The following is a 20113-nucleotide window of genomic DNA, read 5'->3' on the forward strand; positions in this document are numbered from 1 at the left end:
TATTACATTGCAGACCTACAAAACTGCACTAGCAATGGGAGAAACAGTAGCTTTTTGTCTTGGATTTAATTACAATTCATTGGTCTGCCTGTTTGAAGGAATATCCTTGAATGGCTTCTTCTGAATAACTGACTTAGGTAGCTACTTTATCTTCACAAGACTTATTTAAAATTGTTCTCCTGCAACCATTTAAAAACTATTTTAACAGAGACATACCAAACAGGACAGCCTTTAAATCAAATTATTTAAGTTATTTTTAGTACCTATGGTTCACCAAAGGAATGCTGCCACTATTGCAAGAAGACTAACAAGACTGAAGCAGATTCCATGCTATTATGACACTGTCCCAAATACATAAGCCTTCTTAAATTCAACTTTAAACTTAATTCTGCAAAAGCAGCACAGTACGAATCTTACATTGAAACATGTCTTCTTTAGAAGAGAGTGTGGAATGACAGTCTACTCATGTTCTCCAGGGTACTCAAGATTTTGTAGACCTCACAGAGGTCACATCCCTTTCTCAGTTCTCTTACTAGACTGAAATCTTCGTTTATTTAGTCTTTACTCTCAGAGATACCAAGTTCATGCATTTGATCATCCACATTACTCTCCTCTTCAAGTTTTCTAGTTTTATTACACTCTTTCTGAAACTAAGGGACTAGAACTGCACAGTCTATCCTTGAGGCAGATACATTGTTTAAATACTGTTGACCACTGAAATTATATTTTCACAGAATTATCTGTGGTAACGTCAAGATCTTGTTACTCAATGGTATTAGTCAACTGTGTATGTGTGTTAAAGACTGTCTTCCCCCATGTACATAACTCAAAATTCAGTACAGATTACTAATCTACAATTTTAATATCCCGTCAAAGGTAACATGACTGGAGCATGAGCTAATAGTGTAGAATTCTTCTATAACTGTTAGCCTCAAGCTGTTTAGCACAAAATCTGCAGAATGTTAATGGTATTAAAGCCAGATATTTTAAATAAACTGTTTAAAATGAAACAAGTTTTTGGTCTTAATTTTCTATCTCTAATTAAAGCAAAACAAACAACAAAATAGAGACTGAAATCCTAGGAAGCATTAAATCAGTATTATCTTGTAAAAATACTAAAAACCTGGAAAAAGTTTTGACGGGAAATTATAGCTATAGTGGGAAATACCCATTACTGAGTGGGTATTTATTTTTTCCCTGAACAAACAGTATATTTTAAATTGAACCATCAGCAAGAATGATGAAAACAGACCATATCTCTGTTCACATAATTCTACATATTAAACAAAAGAATCAATAGGTATAATGCTTTCTAGCACATTATTTGTACGAGTTCATGTTTGTTTCTTATTCCTATTGGGTGACTGAGTACTTGAGTAAAATAAAAACACACTCCACTAACTCCATAAGCTGCTGAAAGATAATGAAACACCACAGTATTTTCTTAATGCAATGTGTGGCTCCAAAATTAGTTTGTGGTGTATTTACATTCAGATTACTAGCACACAACAATAGCAACAAAAATCAAATCAAATAAAAATGGTTAGAAACAAGATAATTTGAAACATACAAACACAGGCAAAATCTATAGTAGTAAACTGAATGTGCCTGAGACTTATTCTAGCTGGCACAGAATAGACTGCATCCATGCTATTGAACTTTCTAAAACCTCTTAAAACAGGGTAGCCACACACAGCAGATGTCGTAAAAGTGTCTTGTACTGTCTCAAACACTGCCAAAGAATTGTCTGGGAAAAAGCTACTTGATGTGAGTCAAAAGCATGCCAGGAACTGTTCTAACAATTTAACAGTATAGAACATTATGTTCCAGTGCCTGGGAACATTCTCTGTCATTGTTTGACTACAGTAAAAATAGTCTTAGGACTATTTCCAGGTCCCCATCTTCCACTTCTTTTGGTGCTCAAAGAACCTTCTTCTCCAGGGCTCTTGGTTATTAGCCTATTCACAGAGTCAGTAGGATCAGATGGGCAAGGTGTCAGAAGTGCTGCTTCAATGCCTCACCACCTTCCACTGTTTCCAAGTGCACAGTTAGCCATCAAAACACACGACAAACTGGCAAGAGTAAATTCTGATGCTTAACATACATTTTACGATAAGAGAAATGACTGTGTTGTTTGTAAATTTAAAAAACTTTAGAGAAATGTACTCTCATCCAATGAATCAAGACAGATTAGAGAGGAGTGGGCAAGCAGTCTGCTACAAATTACAAAGCGTTATAAACACAGTATAATACTCATTAATGAAGGTGTTCTGCTTCTATATTTTCCATAAATATTTTATTCCTTAATGCTACAGTCTGATGGAGGAGACAGTCCCACCGAAATTCTGAGGAAAATCCCATATTTTGAGAGAATTATGTCAAGGAAAAGGTGTTTCTCATCCTAGTTATGACAAATGTAATTCACACCATCATCTATTCCCCGTTCTTTGTGATGCTACTTGTAATGGTTCCTTTTCATACCAGCTCCCCTCAATGCTTGGAGAGGGGGAAGGGGGGGAATAAATAAATAAATAAATAAATAAATAAACCCAAACCCAGAAGTTTCTTCCAACTGCTGGAAGAAAATTTTCTTCTTTCCCTAGTCAGAAATATCAGGTTTTTGATTTGAGTAACAGGGAGCCGTATCTGCCTCTAATGTTAATTCCTGTAGCTTGCACCTACCCTCCCCTACAACACACAAGCTTCAGCTTGCGTAAAACATCCCAGCATGCAGACAGACTAACCATATTATGTTCCTCAATCCACTATAAATTCTAGAGAAAACTTAATATAGATATCAGCAGTGATTACATGTTATTAAGTGGTCATTATCCTAATACCATACTTTCAGATACTGAATTTACTAAGTAACTTAACGAAGACAACCCAAGACAAATCACTTTTACATTTTCATATGTGATAGAAATTATTCAGTTCTTTCTAAACCTTCACAAAAAGTCAGAAAAATTGGCTTGCTGTCTGCTATTTTCTTTTCAATTCTTTTCATTTTTAAATCTATTTTGCCCAAAAGATAACTTTTTAAATGCTAAGATTCATTCATATGCCCAAGTCCTTTATTCTAGTGTTACAGGGAAGGAATCAAATCACTCTTACAGTGCTGTGCAATAAATTCAGCAACCTGGTAAAAATGGGAAAAGAACTGCAAAATACAGATGAGCTTACAATATCAAACAGTAAAGATGGTTCAATACACAACGAAAGAATCTGTTCACAAAAAACATGAATAAAATACTGAGATGTGCAACTACAACAACAACAAAAAAAAAATCCACTGATCCCTCAACTGGACAAAACATCAGATCACAAATATAATTACATTTAAATTTCAGTCCATCAAAGACTTTCAGTAAGTAATTCAGAACTATTAAAATATATAGCAGTAAAATAGACAGAAAAATAAGGAAATGCATATTAAGTCACAAAACATTCCTGAGAATCCATCAAAAGTATAACTGAACCTCCTGATGAGTAGGTTTTGGGTTGCATGGGTGGGTGCACTCCAATCAGTGAACAGAGCTCTTGGGGACTTATAAGAAATTTTCAGTTCAAGCCACACTTCCAAACCTGAAGTAGGCCAGTTATAGAAACCTTACTTGACAAAATGTGTTCTGGAGACAGTTTCATTTTGTATTAACTATTTAGATATATCACTTCCCAAGACAATTCAAGTAATTCTGGAAGTACCAAAACTAATCAAACATGTTTCCTATGCATTTTTAACTAATGGATCCTTCTTGTGTGGATTCTTTGCTGCCTAAAGAAGGGTAAGTACAAACTTCAGTCTTCTCCACTTGATGCACTAAGTTTCTTGCCTCTACCTTCCCCACTTATTTCCACAGAAAAATCTGCATTAAGAAAATGTTAAACTGATGATGCTGTAGAAAAGACTGTAACAAGGTAACAATAATCATCTGCTAGATGCTACATTTTTAGGCCTTACTAGTCTGTCAGTAAATGTGAATCTGAGACAGAATCCATTAATTGTTCTGTTCAATGACTTCCCCTTAGATATAGACAACCACATGACTGTCATTATCTCCTTTCAATTCTGTAGACCACTAGTGGCACTGCTTCATTTCTAATTAAATGAGAAAGTGTATTTAAGAAATGATTGAAGTTTAACCAAATTAATAATGGACATAGTTGTCAAGTTTAAGACAAATAGAAGATGTAGCCAAAGTGTATCAATATTATAAATTCATAACCATAAATCCTGACTGGAGCTATACTACCTAAGTAAGCAAGTAGCACTTGTGGCCAGGAACACATCTTAATCAAGCTCAAGCATATGGCCTTTTTCAGCTGTTTGCCTTGCCAGTAGCTAATCTTGTCTTTATCATTTCAAGATGAGACTATTAAAGTATGCTATTCATGGAATCATAGAATAGTTTGGGTTGGAATGGACCTTTAAAGGTCATCTAGTCCAACCCTATTCCTAAGTCTACTTCTTAAATCTATTCAGAAACTAGAACTACCATTCATGACATTTTTTTTCCTTGATTAAGTGAATTATCAGGATTCTATGTATTTGGAGTAAATGCCAGAAAGCTTTCAAATAAACCTAAGGGTATTGAGTCTACCACAGCAAAACTGAAGCGCTAAAAGTCTGCCCATTAAAGAAATCATCTCTTCTCCCAGAACAGTGCCCATACAGACACATAGCTGAAGTCCTTTACTTAGTGTCCTCTTTCCCCATAAAATAGTAAATGCTGATGGAGAATTTTCTGAGATTTTTTCCACTCTGGAATTTACTTTTGCCTTTGTTTCAAATTAGTTTGAATTTATCAACACCAACACCACACAGCAACTGCCACAACACACTACAATTTGTTTCTTATGAGTGAAGTGGAATAACTGGGAAAAGATATAATACATTAGATTTCAATTACTGAAAGATACAAGTTTACACTTTTCAAGATTTAACAGTTGTGAAGGGTACATCCCTTTGCACATAAGCAGAGTGCCAGAGCCTTTTGTGTTGCTTTGTCATTTTAGCATGAGTACTTCTTTTAAAAATATATATCATTAATTTTAATGGGAGAGAAAGAGAGAGGATTTAATACACTTTAAGACAGAAAAACTTAAGTGACACATTAAATCACCAAAAATACTGGGAAATCCAGAAATCTCAGAATAAAATCTTGTAAGCAACTTTCTCTTCCTTGCATACATACACAACCCCAACTAAATAGTATGAATATGGTAAACTATGACTATTATAATGGATGATGTTGTTGAGTAGTTAGTAACCTTTCTCACCTGCTTATATTTTTAACCTTCAAAGTTGAACAAAATTTTTTTTTTTTAAATTGGAGGCAAAAATATCCTGCTATAGGGAGACTGCATACTAAATGACAAACTTCATAAAAGAAATAGAACAAAAATAAGCACAAAAGGGGCAGAAAACAAACTGCTGCCTTCAGAATCATCTAGTCACTCTACCACTCCCAGAATATACAGTACTACGTGAGCCCTTGTCCAACTTCTCTTGCACATTCTCTTCAATTGTTTGATCGTGAACATCTCTGAAAATAAGGTCTTTTGCTTAAATGTAAGCTCCTAGGTTTTTAAGTGTTCCTCTAACTACAGGGAACTAGCTAAATGTAGCCTCATTAAATCAAATTTATGGTAATGCCATCCAAATGAAGTAGCAGTCGTCACTATTCACAATCATTCAGCTAAATGATTTCCCAGGGAGATGTCCCAAAATAATGCAGCTGTGACTGTTCAACATGTACCAGAAAGAAAACTACATGGTACTTTTATTCTTCACAAAAAAAAACCCAACCCCACACCACCCACAAATATGTTCTACACAGTTCTTTTCTGGTATGAAGTTGGGCAGGTAATGGTTGTTGAATTTTTTATTTTTTAATACAGTTATATTATGAATAGAGGTGTATAAGTGTAATTTCAGACCATGGACTTCTTTAGTTTGCATACTCACAGTCAGTCCTGTACTCTTCAAAACCCTGAAACCCACACTAGCAAATAAGTCAATTGGACTTCCAAATGTGTAGTCACAGACATATTCCAGTTGTGGATAATTACTTCCAACAATCATTCAAGACACAAGGTATTTTAATCTTTACAAGGGCTCCAAAAGCTTATATCTGGCTTACAGGCATATATGCAAGAGATTGGATCCTCATTTTTTTTCAGACAGAAGAATGAGAATAAAGCAAAAGAGAGATGGTAGTAATTGTATACATGAATGACCCATCTCAAAGACTGTAACTACTCAGAAGAAAGAACATTTTCTATCTTTGAAGAGATGGCTAGGTTTCCACCCTAACTGTGGGAAATGCTGCACACACTGAGAATTACCATGCCTTGGGGTTTGAATCTTTTATATGAATGATGATAATAGTAAACACCTAGAGATAAATGATCCTCCATAAACACATGTAAGCACTAAACCATCCTATCCACAGTTTTCTGCTACAGTGTAATTTTTATGATTTTTTTTTTTTTCTTGGTCTTTCAGCATGCAACCTTCAAAAAGGGACAAAGTGCAGTCAAAGATCAAAACCAGATTATAAAAAGGAGAGAGAAATGGCCTCTAGTTATCTTAGAGGGACTAATACTTTCATGCATGAAACATGGAAGAACTGGTAAAAGACAAAACCATTAAATTAAATGTCTAAGAAATTTTAAGTCAAGTCTAGAGAAGATTGTTATGAATTTCAGAAGAAACTAACCACAGTAAACATGACTCATGAAAAGTGAAATTTTGTATTGACAACTAAATTTAAAGTAAGCATAGTGGAAGAAAAAATATTCCAAGTTTCAAAATTCAGCTGAATTAAAAATCTTGGCCATCATCTTCAATAGCTCCATAGTGACATGAATTCAAGTGGGATGTATTATTAGCTAAGTAAAACCTTAGACTGCATAAAAAGCAAGGTAAGAAAAAGACGTATTTTTTGTACTATTCTATAAATCAATAGTTTACTGTCATTTGTCAACTAGTGAATGCTCACTTCTAATAGTCCAGTCAAGAATTAGTGTTAAGAGAAAACATCAGGCCAAAAAATTAAAAGGTATTATAAATTCTCGTACATGAAGAATGATTGAAAGTTTTAGGTATGCTTAGCCTGAAAACAGATTAATAGAAAGAAACACTGTAAGCATAAGGAAGAAAGAATAGTTTAGTAAGAGAAGGCTCATCACATATTTCTATTTCACTTTTTAGTACAACAAAAAATGGGCATCCAATACAGCTAAAATGTTTCAACTAACCTAAAAGACATATAGAATAAACAGGGTAATATTATTCATGGGATGAACCCATAATTAATTTCATATATTAAATGCATAAATATGAATAAACATTCTGTTCAGTGACAGAAATTTTATTATTGTTTCCTTTTTTCCACAAATTTATTAATAAAACAGAAACAAAAATGGCTTGTAAAATGGACATTGAGCCAAGTATGTTAGACCCAATTCTAATTCTGAACCTAATGCCACAATTTTTTGTAAATCACCTGTTCATGCTCATCATCAGGTTTCCTTCTCAAGATAATGAGGATAAAGTTAGTTACCTTTCTTAGAATTGCCTGAGGATATAATACACTTTCTGAAAGGCTTTAACTAGTTGTGCTACAGGTATGAAATATTAGGATTCTATATGTGTTGTGACTTGGCACTGGTTTCATTCTTAATATTGTTTCTACTTTTTTTTAAAAATGAGAATAAATTACCTCTATAGAGAGAGGAAAGCCCTTTACCATAGACTATACATGTCTAAACAAATTTTAGGAGCAGCTAATTGGGCTCCCAGCTCTTCACTCAGTAAGTAAATTTATTTCAACTTCACTAAAAAACAGTGTAAGCATTTATTTAATGCTTCAATTTGAGCTTCTGTCCTCCTGAACTCCTTTTATTTTTGTTATTCACTGTACATCCTTGGAGGTCCTAGTCTTGAACTCAGGCCCTGAACACTGTCAAACATACAGCAGGAAGACAATCACTCTCCAGAAACATATCCATGCTTAGGTAAGACAACAAATGGATACGGTGAAAGAAGAGAAAAAGGTAGAAAAAAGCCATATTTATCAGCACAAACAGTAGTTACAGTACACCATTGCCAAACAGTGGCATCAAAAATGAAAGAATGAGGAACAGCTCTCAAGAAGGAGTTGAAGAAAGACAATAAACTGATGTATCCTGCATAATTTATAAGGAGTTTTTTCCACAGAAGGGTGTCCTTTTTATTTAACAAGCAACAAATACATAGCTCGGTTACAGATGAGAACTGAACAGCTGAACTGTGAAATGTGAAATAATGAAAATCTGAGAAACAAATTCAGCTATTTACATAGAGAAGAGATCAGCCATTAGGGATGACCATATAAAACAGAGCAGTGAGGTGCACACATGCAAGGAAAAACAAACCAAGTACAAATAAAACAGACTACATCAAATAACTTTTTGATCACTATATAAAAGCTGCATGCATTCATACATGAATATAAGTCCCAAAACCTTCAGATCAAGTTTTGTTTAAATTTTTACAGACACACACAAGCACATATATTAAAAAGGCTTTATGCACTGACAAATATGAGCATCTATGAGAAGTCTCACATCTGTTGAAACAGTCTATGACTGGACAATGCAAGCACTTCAACTTTGTATACTCATATTTTTAAAAATGGGCTGCTTGTTCAGAAGTTTCATACAAGGACTTCCATACTTTTATTTTTAACACTGTGCAAACGTATGTATGCATTCTGATAATCTAAAGAATCAACAATAGAAACCAGAGAGAACTTTTATAATAAAACAAAGAATCCAAACAGGTAAGTACAGCCCAATGAAAACCACAGATCCAAAAAAACCCACAAACAAACAACCCAAAACAACCAACAACAAAACCAAAAAACCCAAATATTTCCTTGAAATACTATAATTCCATATACATATAAAATAATGTTTGAAATAAATGTTCTAATTTCTTTTGTATGTAATCCATTCATATACAAACATTCACTTAAAACTGTCAGATAATTATTCTATTACAAGGGTGTAGCTAAGTGCTAAATTTATAAAAAAATGTTTACCTTTATTTAAAAGCTCTAGCCCCTTACCTGTAGATAAGTTATTCTCCTCTGTACCAAATCTGTTAGATCTTTGGCCTCTTTTTCTCGCCAATCTCCTGCTCCATCTGTTTGACTGAGGTAGTACAAGTCGGTCATTATTGACCTGTAAACAACAGTGGAAAACAGTCTCAAAAAAATGGGAAACAACCTTCACATTACTAAATTGGAAGATTAGATGAAATCAAAGACAAATTAAACAGTTATTTCAATTATAGCCTCAAAAACAATGTCTTCATGCCACCTCCTACCCCACAATCCAAACAGCAGCCAAGACTGCCTGTGCTCTCCATTTAACATATGTTCCATTCCCTTGAGTAATTATAGTATTAAGGAGGAGATGGGATAGAAAAACTCTTAGGCCTCTGCTATAAAGCATTTGTTTCTGGTATGTGCTAAAGGAAACTAAAAAGAAAGAATTAGTTCCATGCTAGATACACTATTCAGTGGTGCCAGCTGAAAGCGCAATAGTGATTCCTACGGTAGCTTCTATTATAATGCTTTGTTACTTTGCCTCCAACAAGCATCTTACTGTGCTTGTATAGAATATTACAAATGTCTTTAGCACAGGTACAGCAGTAATCCTTCTATTTTTGTTAGTGAAAACAAACTACAAAATATTAGTACGAGGTTTAGTAAACAGTATTTTCTACGGCATGGGGCTCCTTCTGACTCTGGAAGAAGGTAAGCATCCTGCCTGCTTAGAATGACTGCATGCTGCTAATACTCAAATGGAAAAAAAAAAAAAGAATTAAAAATCAAAACCAGACTCATGGTCCTAGTATAAATCTAGACTACAAAAGATGAACTTTGAGGAACTATCAAATATTAAATTGAGGTTGTCTAATATACTAGAGATCCTCTTCTTAGGTTTACCACATTTCAGTGATCAAGTAAGAGAATAAAGAACTATTTGTCATGAGACAAAAAATGGTATATAACACTTATTTGATAAGATCAGCCAGGAATTTTGTGAAAAACAGCCCAAACAGTACCACCCAGGAAAAGGTTTTTTACATCTGTGGCTTCTGGCAGGAAATACAAAACTAGAGGCAAACTATTCAAAATATTTGTAAAAACATTAATGGCAATTCTACAAGTAACAGTTAGCCCAATTCAGAACCAATAATTTCAGAATCGGCTTTATAGCCTGAGAATATTTAAAGTTGCTAAAGTTGCTAAACATTTCTCCATAAGTTTTAATTTTGAACCACTTTTCTTAATTCTTTCATCTGAACTTAAGATGTTACAATTTATTGCCCGAAATTCTTTATAAGCCAGAAGTTTGACCAGGAAGAGATGCAACAGAACAAAGGCGAAGAAATTTGGGAGGTGACAAAAAAAGAGTGTGAGGGGAAGACAAGCATACTTCCAAACAGCCTTTGAAGCAGTCTTGTTAGCGAAGTAATACAAGACACTCTTGTTGGCAGCAGTACTGGAACCATAAACCTAGCTAGCTAAGGGTATCCTTTGTAAATAAGTTTAGCAAATGAGAGAGGAACAGATGATATATGTCTGTTAAGTAACTACTTCCAGTGACACAATATTTAAGTGGTAAATGATAAGAGATAAGTCAAATTGGGACAGAGTTATCGTTATCAGCAGAGTTATCAGACAGCCTTCTCTCGCTAGTAACTGGATTTATGGATCTGTATCTTTCCATTCTCATACATTCATTCTGGTCTTCATACTCATGCTTCTATACAGGGTAACAGTGACACTGACTTACTGTATCATCTACTGTTGCTGTATCAAATATTACACCCAGATTGTTCAGCAGCAGTAATGTTCACCTTCTGTCAATCAGCTGGAAGTACCATATTTACATCCTAATCTCAAACTATATAAATCAGATTTTCTTTTACAAGGTAACTGAGCTTGAAACACCCTACTCTAGCTTTGTACGAAAAATAAACAATTTTAAATATCATCAGGTAACTAGTTTCGACTCACTAACCATTAATGACACAAAGTAAGATGCAAACACAATTTAGGGACAATTAGAACAGAATTGACGATGCAGTAGATCTAATACAATGGATTATATACAAATAACTGAACAGATGAAAGAATCTGCTCCTCTGAAAGTAGCGTTTTCCAATTTACAGAAAGCATAGTAGGCAAATTAAAAAAGGAAACCCATGCATTTTCTTGGCAATATAAATATATTTTTCTTCCCAATCAGGATGTAACCATGTTGGAAGTTTAAAGAAAAACCATAAATTTCAGGTCTGAACATTAAAAAAATAATCCTCTACTATCACTAAAAGCAGCTGCGCAGCTACAGCCACATTTTAAACAATTTTCAAATGCTCTCTTTCACTGGCCTTAAAAAAGTCTTTTCTGTACTTGTGATGTAAGTAATCAGTATACTCTTCTTTTACTTTACAGAAATATATTTCTTTAAATATTGGCATAAAATAACTGAAAATACAAAGCCTACCAATAAAAAAAAAACTTTTGCCCTCTCAGCAGTTATTTTTTGTATTTCTAAAGAAAAAAAGTGGTATCCAAATTTCGTTTTTTATATTATTGGTCATGGTGACCAGTAGGTAAGTTTAAATAATAAGCCTTACAGATGAAACATAATTATTTTCCATCACTTTTGAGGTAAAAGGAATGATGAGAGTCCTTACACAGCCTCAGTGACTCACCAGTTTAGGGAATGCAGTTTTGCTCAGTACAAACCATAAAGAATATAAAATAATTTGGGGGAAACTTTATGAATTCATGCAAGAGTTTTCAGACAGTATCCACAATCTTTTTTAAAAAAAATTTACTATTATAAAAGAAATAAAGCAGAAACTGAAAAATTCACAGCTGTTATCACAGATAAATTATTATAGGGTAGTGCAATTTTAACACACTTTCAGTCACGGAGACCTTCTTTCTTTTATTGCTACTGCTGGGAAATGTGCATTTTTTAGGTTTACATCTGCTAGGTTCTTTTCTGTGTGACATCATGACAGTTTATTAATACAGATTTAGAATAGAGACAGACTAATAGCAAAACCAGTGTCAGCCTCCATGTGAACAGCTAAAAAGTTGATGGACTGGTGATGCATGAGCCCAAGATAGCTAAGAGCAGAAAAAAGATGAGCCTGCACTGGATTATTAGAGTCTGTTGTGGGTGGGTGGTAAAATGGCAGGAAGAATTTTGGGCAGTGGCATTGCAGATATTTAGTAAGTCAAACTTGGTCTTTCATTGTGTTACTAACCAACAATATCAATTTGTTACTGTTAATTTTGTTTCACATCATAAATTAAGTCTTGGAGCTGCTCTTAAAAATATTTTGCTCCTGGAAAGCAGAATGGAGTAAAGCAGCTGGCTACGTATTTCATCTGCATTTGATTATCACAAATAAAAGGGGGAGGGCAGCATTTTTAACACATTTTTAAAGATCAGTCTAGACATTGATTCCACTCATATGACAAAATTACATCATTACATTAGCAACTTTACATCAACGATGAAAACTCAAAGAAAAAAAACTGTCATATGTTCCACCAAATTCAAAGGAAATAATGTGTAAATATGTCCAAATACTATGCATCAAACCTTGGGCATCTACCACAAAAGCTTTCCTGTTCCCCAAGAGAAGGAATGAAACTAACTCGGTAACAGCCACTTTGCAAACAACATAATGCCAACACAGGAAACAACCATGACAACTAGAGGATTAATCTGTTCTTTTTTGCCAACTCTCTATCAAATAGTCTTTCCACTGTAGAAAGTTACTCTCAACAACCCTCTTCCCTATGGCAACTACAAGAATACAATTACATATTCCATAACGCAGGAAACTCTGCATTGAGCTACACTGTTTCTTAAACAGAATCAGTAGTGAAGTACTGGACAAAAATATCTGCCAAGACTGGCACTCTCCAGGAGAAAATCTACACAACCCCTAGGACACTGCCAAGAAATAGTGATTAAGGCATCCAACAAGAGAAGCGCTATTAGTAGTAGACCATTTGCATAACAGCACCAAGATTAACAAAGAACTCTAATACTACTTATCCAGTCACAGAAACTGTCTTTAAGTTTATCATCTCTTAAAAAGCATGTCTTCTCTATGACATAACCAGCTTTCCTCACAAACAAAAAAATAAATATTAGCCACTTTCCTTATACAGTTATCTCATCATTTGATCACTACCCACCCCTTTATCTGCTTTCCCACATAAGGAGGTTATTACAAACTGCTTTAATTAACACTAATCTTTCTAAGCCAAATATTAGATTAGAATATATATTAAAATATCTAAGATATATGTTTATGAATACATATGAAATAAGTAATACCAATTGCACATGCAGTGTTGCATTTATTTAAAACACATACATAACAACTTTTTAAGACACCACGTCAACAGAAGGGCATTTGGCAACCTGTCAAATCCCTTTAAAAAAAAAAAAATCAACAAGTGACACGTACTTAAAAAAAAAAAACAAAAAACAATGCAGCAATAACAAAACCGCCCCCCTGCCCTCCCCGCCCCCCCCCCCCAAGCTGTGATTGTCAGAGTGAATGAGAGCATCTGATTTGCTCATTCTAAACTTATGTTCTGTTCCTTTCAGGAAAAGGGACCAGATGGACTGTGTGGAGGGAAAAAGAGACCAGTCCTTCCCCGGGGAGCTACTGTGCATCCTAAGGGAAAGGAGCACCCCCGAGACAGCAATACATCCCAGGCCAAAGGATCTGCACACAAGGAGCTGGGAGCTTGCAACTCATGCAGCAAGACTGAAAGATTTAAGGGAAAGAGCAGCCAGCCTGCCCTCAAAGGTGAAAGAATGAACTTCCTCGGGACTAAAGGTAACCAAGATGAGCATTCTGCAACACAAGATAATTTATTGCCTTAAGCCAATGTTGTAAATACACCAAGAACACAGGCTGAATAATCTAGAAACATTTTTGTATCTATTTTCTCTTATGCAATTGCTTTGAGCTTCCATATTGTGAAAAAATTGTCTATTTTAATAAAACCCAGTTTCTGGCTGTTTGGTTTAAGCTTAAACAACTTTAGTCTTTGGGGACCACATCACATCTACACCGATCTACTAAGATTCAACAGACTCTGGGACATTCTGCTTTTGATAACCACTGTTGTCAGCCTAAAGAATACTTTTATTCAACAAGACAATTCTTAAGTAAATGAAAAAAAAAAAAACCAACCACAGTATGCATTTCTACTATGGGTTTCACCCCATCTTTAAGTACAGACAGATGTGAAGATAAGGCTGTCAGAAATACAGAAACTTGCAAGTTGGGCTAATGAATTAATAGTCATTGGTGTAGGAAGGAAAGGAATAAGAAGAGAATTCATTCAGGGAAGCAAGGACATCAAAACCTTCTGGCATCAAACACACAATATTATTCAAGGTTCCACTGTGGCAACTGCCTGATGTGATCCTGGCTATATAAACAGAGCAGTAATGTGTACACAAGTGATTATCAGTAAGTCTGGCATTAGACTACTTGCTCCAGTTTTGGCACAGCTAGTTTAAAAGGTCAATCAAGAATCAATGACCTGAAGTCACAGAAACTGAAATGGAAGTAACTTCTCTAGAGAACAAATATTTCTGAGTGGAGGTAACTGTTGGAACAAACTGTCCAGGGAAGTGGCAGCTTCTCTGTCAGTTGACTGTTTAACTGAAGATCTCAAGTCTTTTGGAAAATTCTGCTTCAGGCAAGCACTACTTTTATTTCAGTTAAACATACATAATTGCACTCAGCAGAGACATAATTGGATGAAATGTAATGGCTTATTTTATATAGATAATAACTCCTGATAATTCAATAGTCCCTTCTCACTTTGAACTCCATTGATCTGTGACAAACTGGGTTTTGGAATTGTGGAATATTAAAAAACAAAATTTAATGGACTATACTATTTGCCCACATTAATAATCAAAATATATTATTTTTAAACTATGTTTTAAATAGTGTTTACATTATTTCCAAAGAATTGAAAATTCTTTACTATAGTACTATTTTTGAACACTCATGCTTTAATACTGATGTTCACACATGCAGATCTCAGCTTTTTTGGAAGAGAGATACGTGTTTAAGGTGGTATATTTAGTTAATTCAACTGTTTTCTTATAAATGTTTACTAATGAGATACAAATTGCCATTGCAATTCTGTTGGGAACACAGCTATAAATGTAATAGGCTTACAGACAGATTTTACTGAATTTTTAACACTTCCTGAATTAATTGTGTTGAGCATGAACAAAACTCATACAGAACGTTTTAGTGTAATACAAAAGGTACTTCAAGAACAGGGAGGCCAGAAGATCTACAACAACTGAAAATATAATTCCAAAACACCTTTGAACTACATAATAATGACAGTGTAATTAAAGGTCATTTCTATCTGAAATATTTTGTTAAAATTCTAATTACAAAAAAAAGTGACTTTTCAGAATGACAATTAGTCCTGAAATTAAGATAGTACCCAATTTTAAAGTAATTCCAATTATATAATATCCCAATGATCAATGTAACTTATATTCCAGTATTTGTAAAAGGCATAATCAGATACTTAAATATTTTTAAGGTTTTTTAATGGTTATGTTATATGTACAAATATGCACATATGCACATATATAGACAGATGCAACTGAAATGCAACAACTGGCATCCAGGACCCAGGTCTTCTGATTTAAAAAATGAAAATATATCTATTTAAAGGGTCATACTCTAGGCTGTAGTGACACACACTGGATATATACTTGATGTCCCATGAAATACAAGTACTGATTTTAAGTTCACGCTTCAGACATGGTATTTTAGCCCACATAGTAGTAATTTATCCTACGAGATTTTTAAGCAGTATATCAGTAGTTTACTTAAATCAATCCATAATCCTTACAACATATATGCAGAATCAACTAAGTACCTTTCCTCATGACCCAAATCAGACAGAAATTCATCAATGCGTCTTTGCAGTTCACTTCCTTCTAGATTTTTCAACTTCTTCAGTTCACTCTGGAGGAAAAACCAAAGTTCCTTAGCCCCATTTTCAATCCTCCTCCTCAATATTTCATGGTCTTTTCCAAGGCCTCCTATTTAAAAAAAAAAAAAGCAGCATAAAAGCATCAGCACTTTTAGCTGAATTATTTCTTAAAAAAGCAATACATTTGTGATATGGAATACCAAAACTTGTTTTAGAAGTAAAAGCAAACTTGTCTACCAACCATCTCCTGTCCGCTTCTTATAGTTTTCTATCTGTTCTTTGGCCTTTAAAAGTTGCTCCTCTAAAGCGTGTACCTTTCCTGCAGCTGGTCCCTGATCAATGGGACCATCTGGTATCCTAGGATATAGAAAATAAAGAAATTTTATTATTTATAAATATGTTATTTGATAAATTATCTGCATTAACTCAGCTCCCCTCTCATTTTTGTTCCATACTGTTTTGCTGATAAGCCTTCTTGGCATTTTCTTAAAACCAGAAGAAATTAAATATAAAGATTTTTAAACCTCAATCCATAGGCGAAAAACAGTGCATAACACAGCTGAAGATTCAACCTGGTGTTAAACTGTGCTGTTTACAAGACTTCCACTCACTGAGACCAACGCTAGGCTCTACTTGTGAAAATAGTATTTGCAGCAGCTTAGCTCAGACCATTTATTGGACTGACTGGCACACAAGCAAAGCCTAATCAAGGGATGTGCTTCACAAGACTCAAGTTCTGGCTACTTTTATATTCACACATGAAATACGTTCTGGTCTTGAATGCTGGTCATACATTCTTAGAGGACCAGAGATCCAGCACTGGAACTCCACTTTCAAGTTAAGTCTTCCTACATATTGGCACAAGATGATTTCAATGTATTTTCTGGACTCAGAATAAGAACCTAGCTTCTTAAATGTACCATCATGATATTTTTTTGTGACAACTCTGGTATTCTAAACTGCTGGTCACCTAAAACTACACCAGCAACTGTAACATTCATTTGTGAAATCTCTGGCATGGAAGACCAGAAGTATGGAAATACGTATCCTGAAGTCTATGAGCCATAAATCAGCCCTGAGGGTATTACTGAGGTTTGTTCATCATCTCCACTTGAATCCACATATTAATAAACTGAAATTATTAACATGTAGAAATTAGATACTATCTTCTATTTGCCTCACAAATTAAAAATTAATGAAGGGAAAATAAAACCCCCTCTCATCTCTAGAGAAATGAGACTTCTGGTGGATCCAAGGGTTAAAACTCATTCCACCTTTTATGACACTTTTGTAAGAGTTGACACTGAAAAGGAAAAGAGAAAGCAGATGTGTAATGAAAAGTCTTGAGAACTGTAAAGAATGCAGAATTCTTGCAGAACATGAAGATGGTTCTTCATTTGTAATGGCACATGAGCATAAAAAGAAAGGGATATTCTCTCCACACACACATACACAGAGTTTCAAGGAACCATACAGGAAGACCCCTCACCTCTAGCATAGAGAATATAGTGGTTAGAGAGAGTATCTTCACCCTAAACTCGAAATGACAGCATTCCAAAGATCCCAATGAGATGTCATTAACTTTAATGTCTCTCAGATCTGTATAAATACCAATAAATTTAGGAACTGATGAAAAGTCCACTTTCACTGGAACGTTTGAAGGGAATAAATACCTAATGTGAGCATCAGAAGGGTACATCACACGCAGCATAGCATTTAAGGCCCTTTTTTCAGAGGGTGGTGGGAGAGGTGGAAGAGGTAGACTGACAGAAATGTAGTAAAAAACTCTGTACTCTTAAAGCTCCCTATTGAAAGCAAATTAGGGATAATTAAATTATTGCAAAATACATATTTGTGTTTTAAAGCTAAAGGTAAATTAAAAGGAATTATCAATAACTGCTCATATATCTGCTCTTTTATGCACTGAGGGAACAAGTATGACAAAACTGAGGAAAATATTCTAACCTTAAACGTACATTCCCTAAATATACTCCCTCTGTACGAACAATGTGTTTGTGAATTTGTTTCTACAACAAATGTACAGTATGGTACCATACTGAGATACAGTGCTGTATTGCCATGTACAAGACAATACAAACCTTTGAAAAGCATATTGAAGCACATTTAAGCTCTTGCACTAGTTTAAAACCACAAGGTTGAAATATATTTGTGATCTGCCAACTTGGTATCACAATCTGGACTGTGACAGGATAATTAACCACAAAATTACCAGGAAAAATGGAACGGCTCATCTTGTATAAGTCATATTCCTAAAGGCAGAATTTGTGAAAAACAATAAGGTAAAAGGATACAAAATCATTACCATAAGAAATCTTCACACAGCACACACATCCTCTGAATGTAAGAAAGTAGCAATTACAGAATCCTATGGAAGGATGGTTGTGGATGATATGAAAGAAGCACAGTAATTCTGACCATAATTACCATAATCTGATATAATTAAGATTTTTAAAAAGCAAAGTACATGCCATTTCACATTCAGCCTGCTTTGGCACACTGCAATAAAAATGTTTACTATACTTAGGTTGTTAGATAGAAGGAGCTAGGTTGGGGATGGAGGGCATTCTCCTAAACTAGTTGTTTGGACTTTCAAAAGTTACATTGTTTTAGAATAAAACTAAAATAACTTATTCTTTTTGCAGTTTTTTCTCTACATCTGTTACCTCATCAGACTTGGAATTGCTGTCTTCCTCACTTTCATCCAGTCTCAAAATTAAGGAAAAGGTTCTTCTCTGCAACCAGCACAGCTTGCTTGTTACTGCCCTCTACAAGTACATCAACTGAGTTGGAGATAAGGCAACATTTGAGGGAAAAGTGTTTGAAATAAAATCCTTATCTATACTCATGGCATCATGTATGTAGATAATTTCTAGTGCAGAATATCCTAGGAATAATGCATATTTATGAATAAAAATTCCTGTTGAAAACCATATACGTAAGTTTTCATAATCAAAAGTCCTGACAACTGACTTGCTCCTTAAAATTTGAGATGTGAGTTTAAATTAATCTAAACAATGATGATTCTAATCAACAATAAAAGCACATCATTAAGCATCTAGCACAGAATATCCTTCACTTAATGCTATGACACCACTGTAAATTAAGCTATAAATACAAAATAAACAACATTATAATCTACTTACATGCACAGCCATGATAATACAGCAAATAGTGGTTTTGTTTTAATGATTTTTCTCAATACTTACATGGTGTGATTTTTGCATGCTGTTTCCTACCATTTTATAGTAAATATAAATATCTTTTCCATAATGAACTCATATCAAAAAAAGATATTATTGTATAACTTTAAACATCAAAAAGATTACATTATAGAGATAACCCGTTTCTGCTTTGTCTCTTGTTTAGTAATCCAGCTACACTTATAAAGACAGCAAAAAGAATTCTGTGTACATCATCCATATCACGTTCTCATCACCTTCAGTTAACAGAGGGGCAACGGCAAAGTAGCGGTCGCTAATCTGAATCTCTAAAGGCAAAAAGAACCACTCAAAAATTAATTGTAGTGTCATTCAATTTAGCTGGAAGAACTGTCATATACTGTGTAAAAAAAGAAAAATTTAAAACAAAAAATAAATTATAAAAACCATTCTAACTCTTCCTATTTACAAGGTATTTAAAAGGTTACACTAATTTATCTGGAGGAGGAAAAATGAAAGATTTCACAAGTTCACACTCAAATATTTTCTCATTCTTTCATTTATAACTTTCTGAGTTCTTTGTATGGGGCTGAAAGGTTTATAACTAACTAAAACCACATTATGATTGGCTTTTCTTTTTCCACTTTTTTTCCCCCCCCAAGAAGAAAATTATGTTTAACTATTTATGACCAATAACACATAAAAAAGAACAGAAGAAAAGAATATAAGTTGTCACTTCACCCTTCTAAGATAAAACCCCAGTAAATAAAAATGAAAGAAAACACTCAATGTTACCTGCAAATAAAGAGCGAGCAGCATCCCTTATCAATTTAAATCAGCACAGCC

At 34.3% G+C, this 20113-nt stretch overlaps 1 protein-coding gene across 4 annotated transcripts in view; it reads right to left on the minus strand.

Annotated features, from left to right (window-relative positions):
- FUT8 (fucosyltransferase 8) overlaps window positions 1–20113 on the minus strand; it is a 143153-nt gene that overhangs the window by 50093 nt on the left and 72947 nt on the right. For 3 of the 4 annotated variants that reach the window (XM_074867609.1, XM_074867606.1, XM_074867610.1), the window contains 3 exons: window positions 16330–16445; window positions 16032–16197; window positions 9117–9231 (listed from right to left, as the gene is read on the minus strand). In XM_074867609.1, the coding sequence (XP_074723710.1) occupies window positions 9117–9224 (108 nt within the window). In that variant the 5' untranslated portion in view covers window positions 9225–9231; window positions 16032–16197; window positions 16330–16445. Of the gene's footprint in view, window positions 1–9116; window positions 9232–16031; window positions 16198–16329; window positions 16446–18772; window positions 18875–20113 lie in introns of all 4 variants that reach the window. The other variant, XM_074867607.1, reaches the window with a different exon arrangement.

Source organism: Strix uralensis, chromosome 4, assembly GCF_047716275.1.
Source record: "Strix uralensis isolate ZFMK-TIS-50842 chromosome 4, bStrUra1, whole genome shotgun sequence".
Lineage (NCBI taxonomy): Eukaryota > Metazoa > Chordata > Aves > Strigiformes > Strigidae > Strix > Strix uralensis.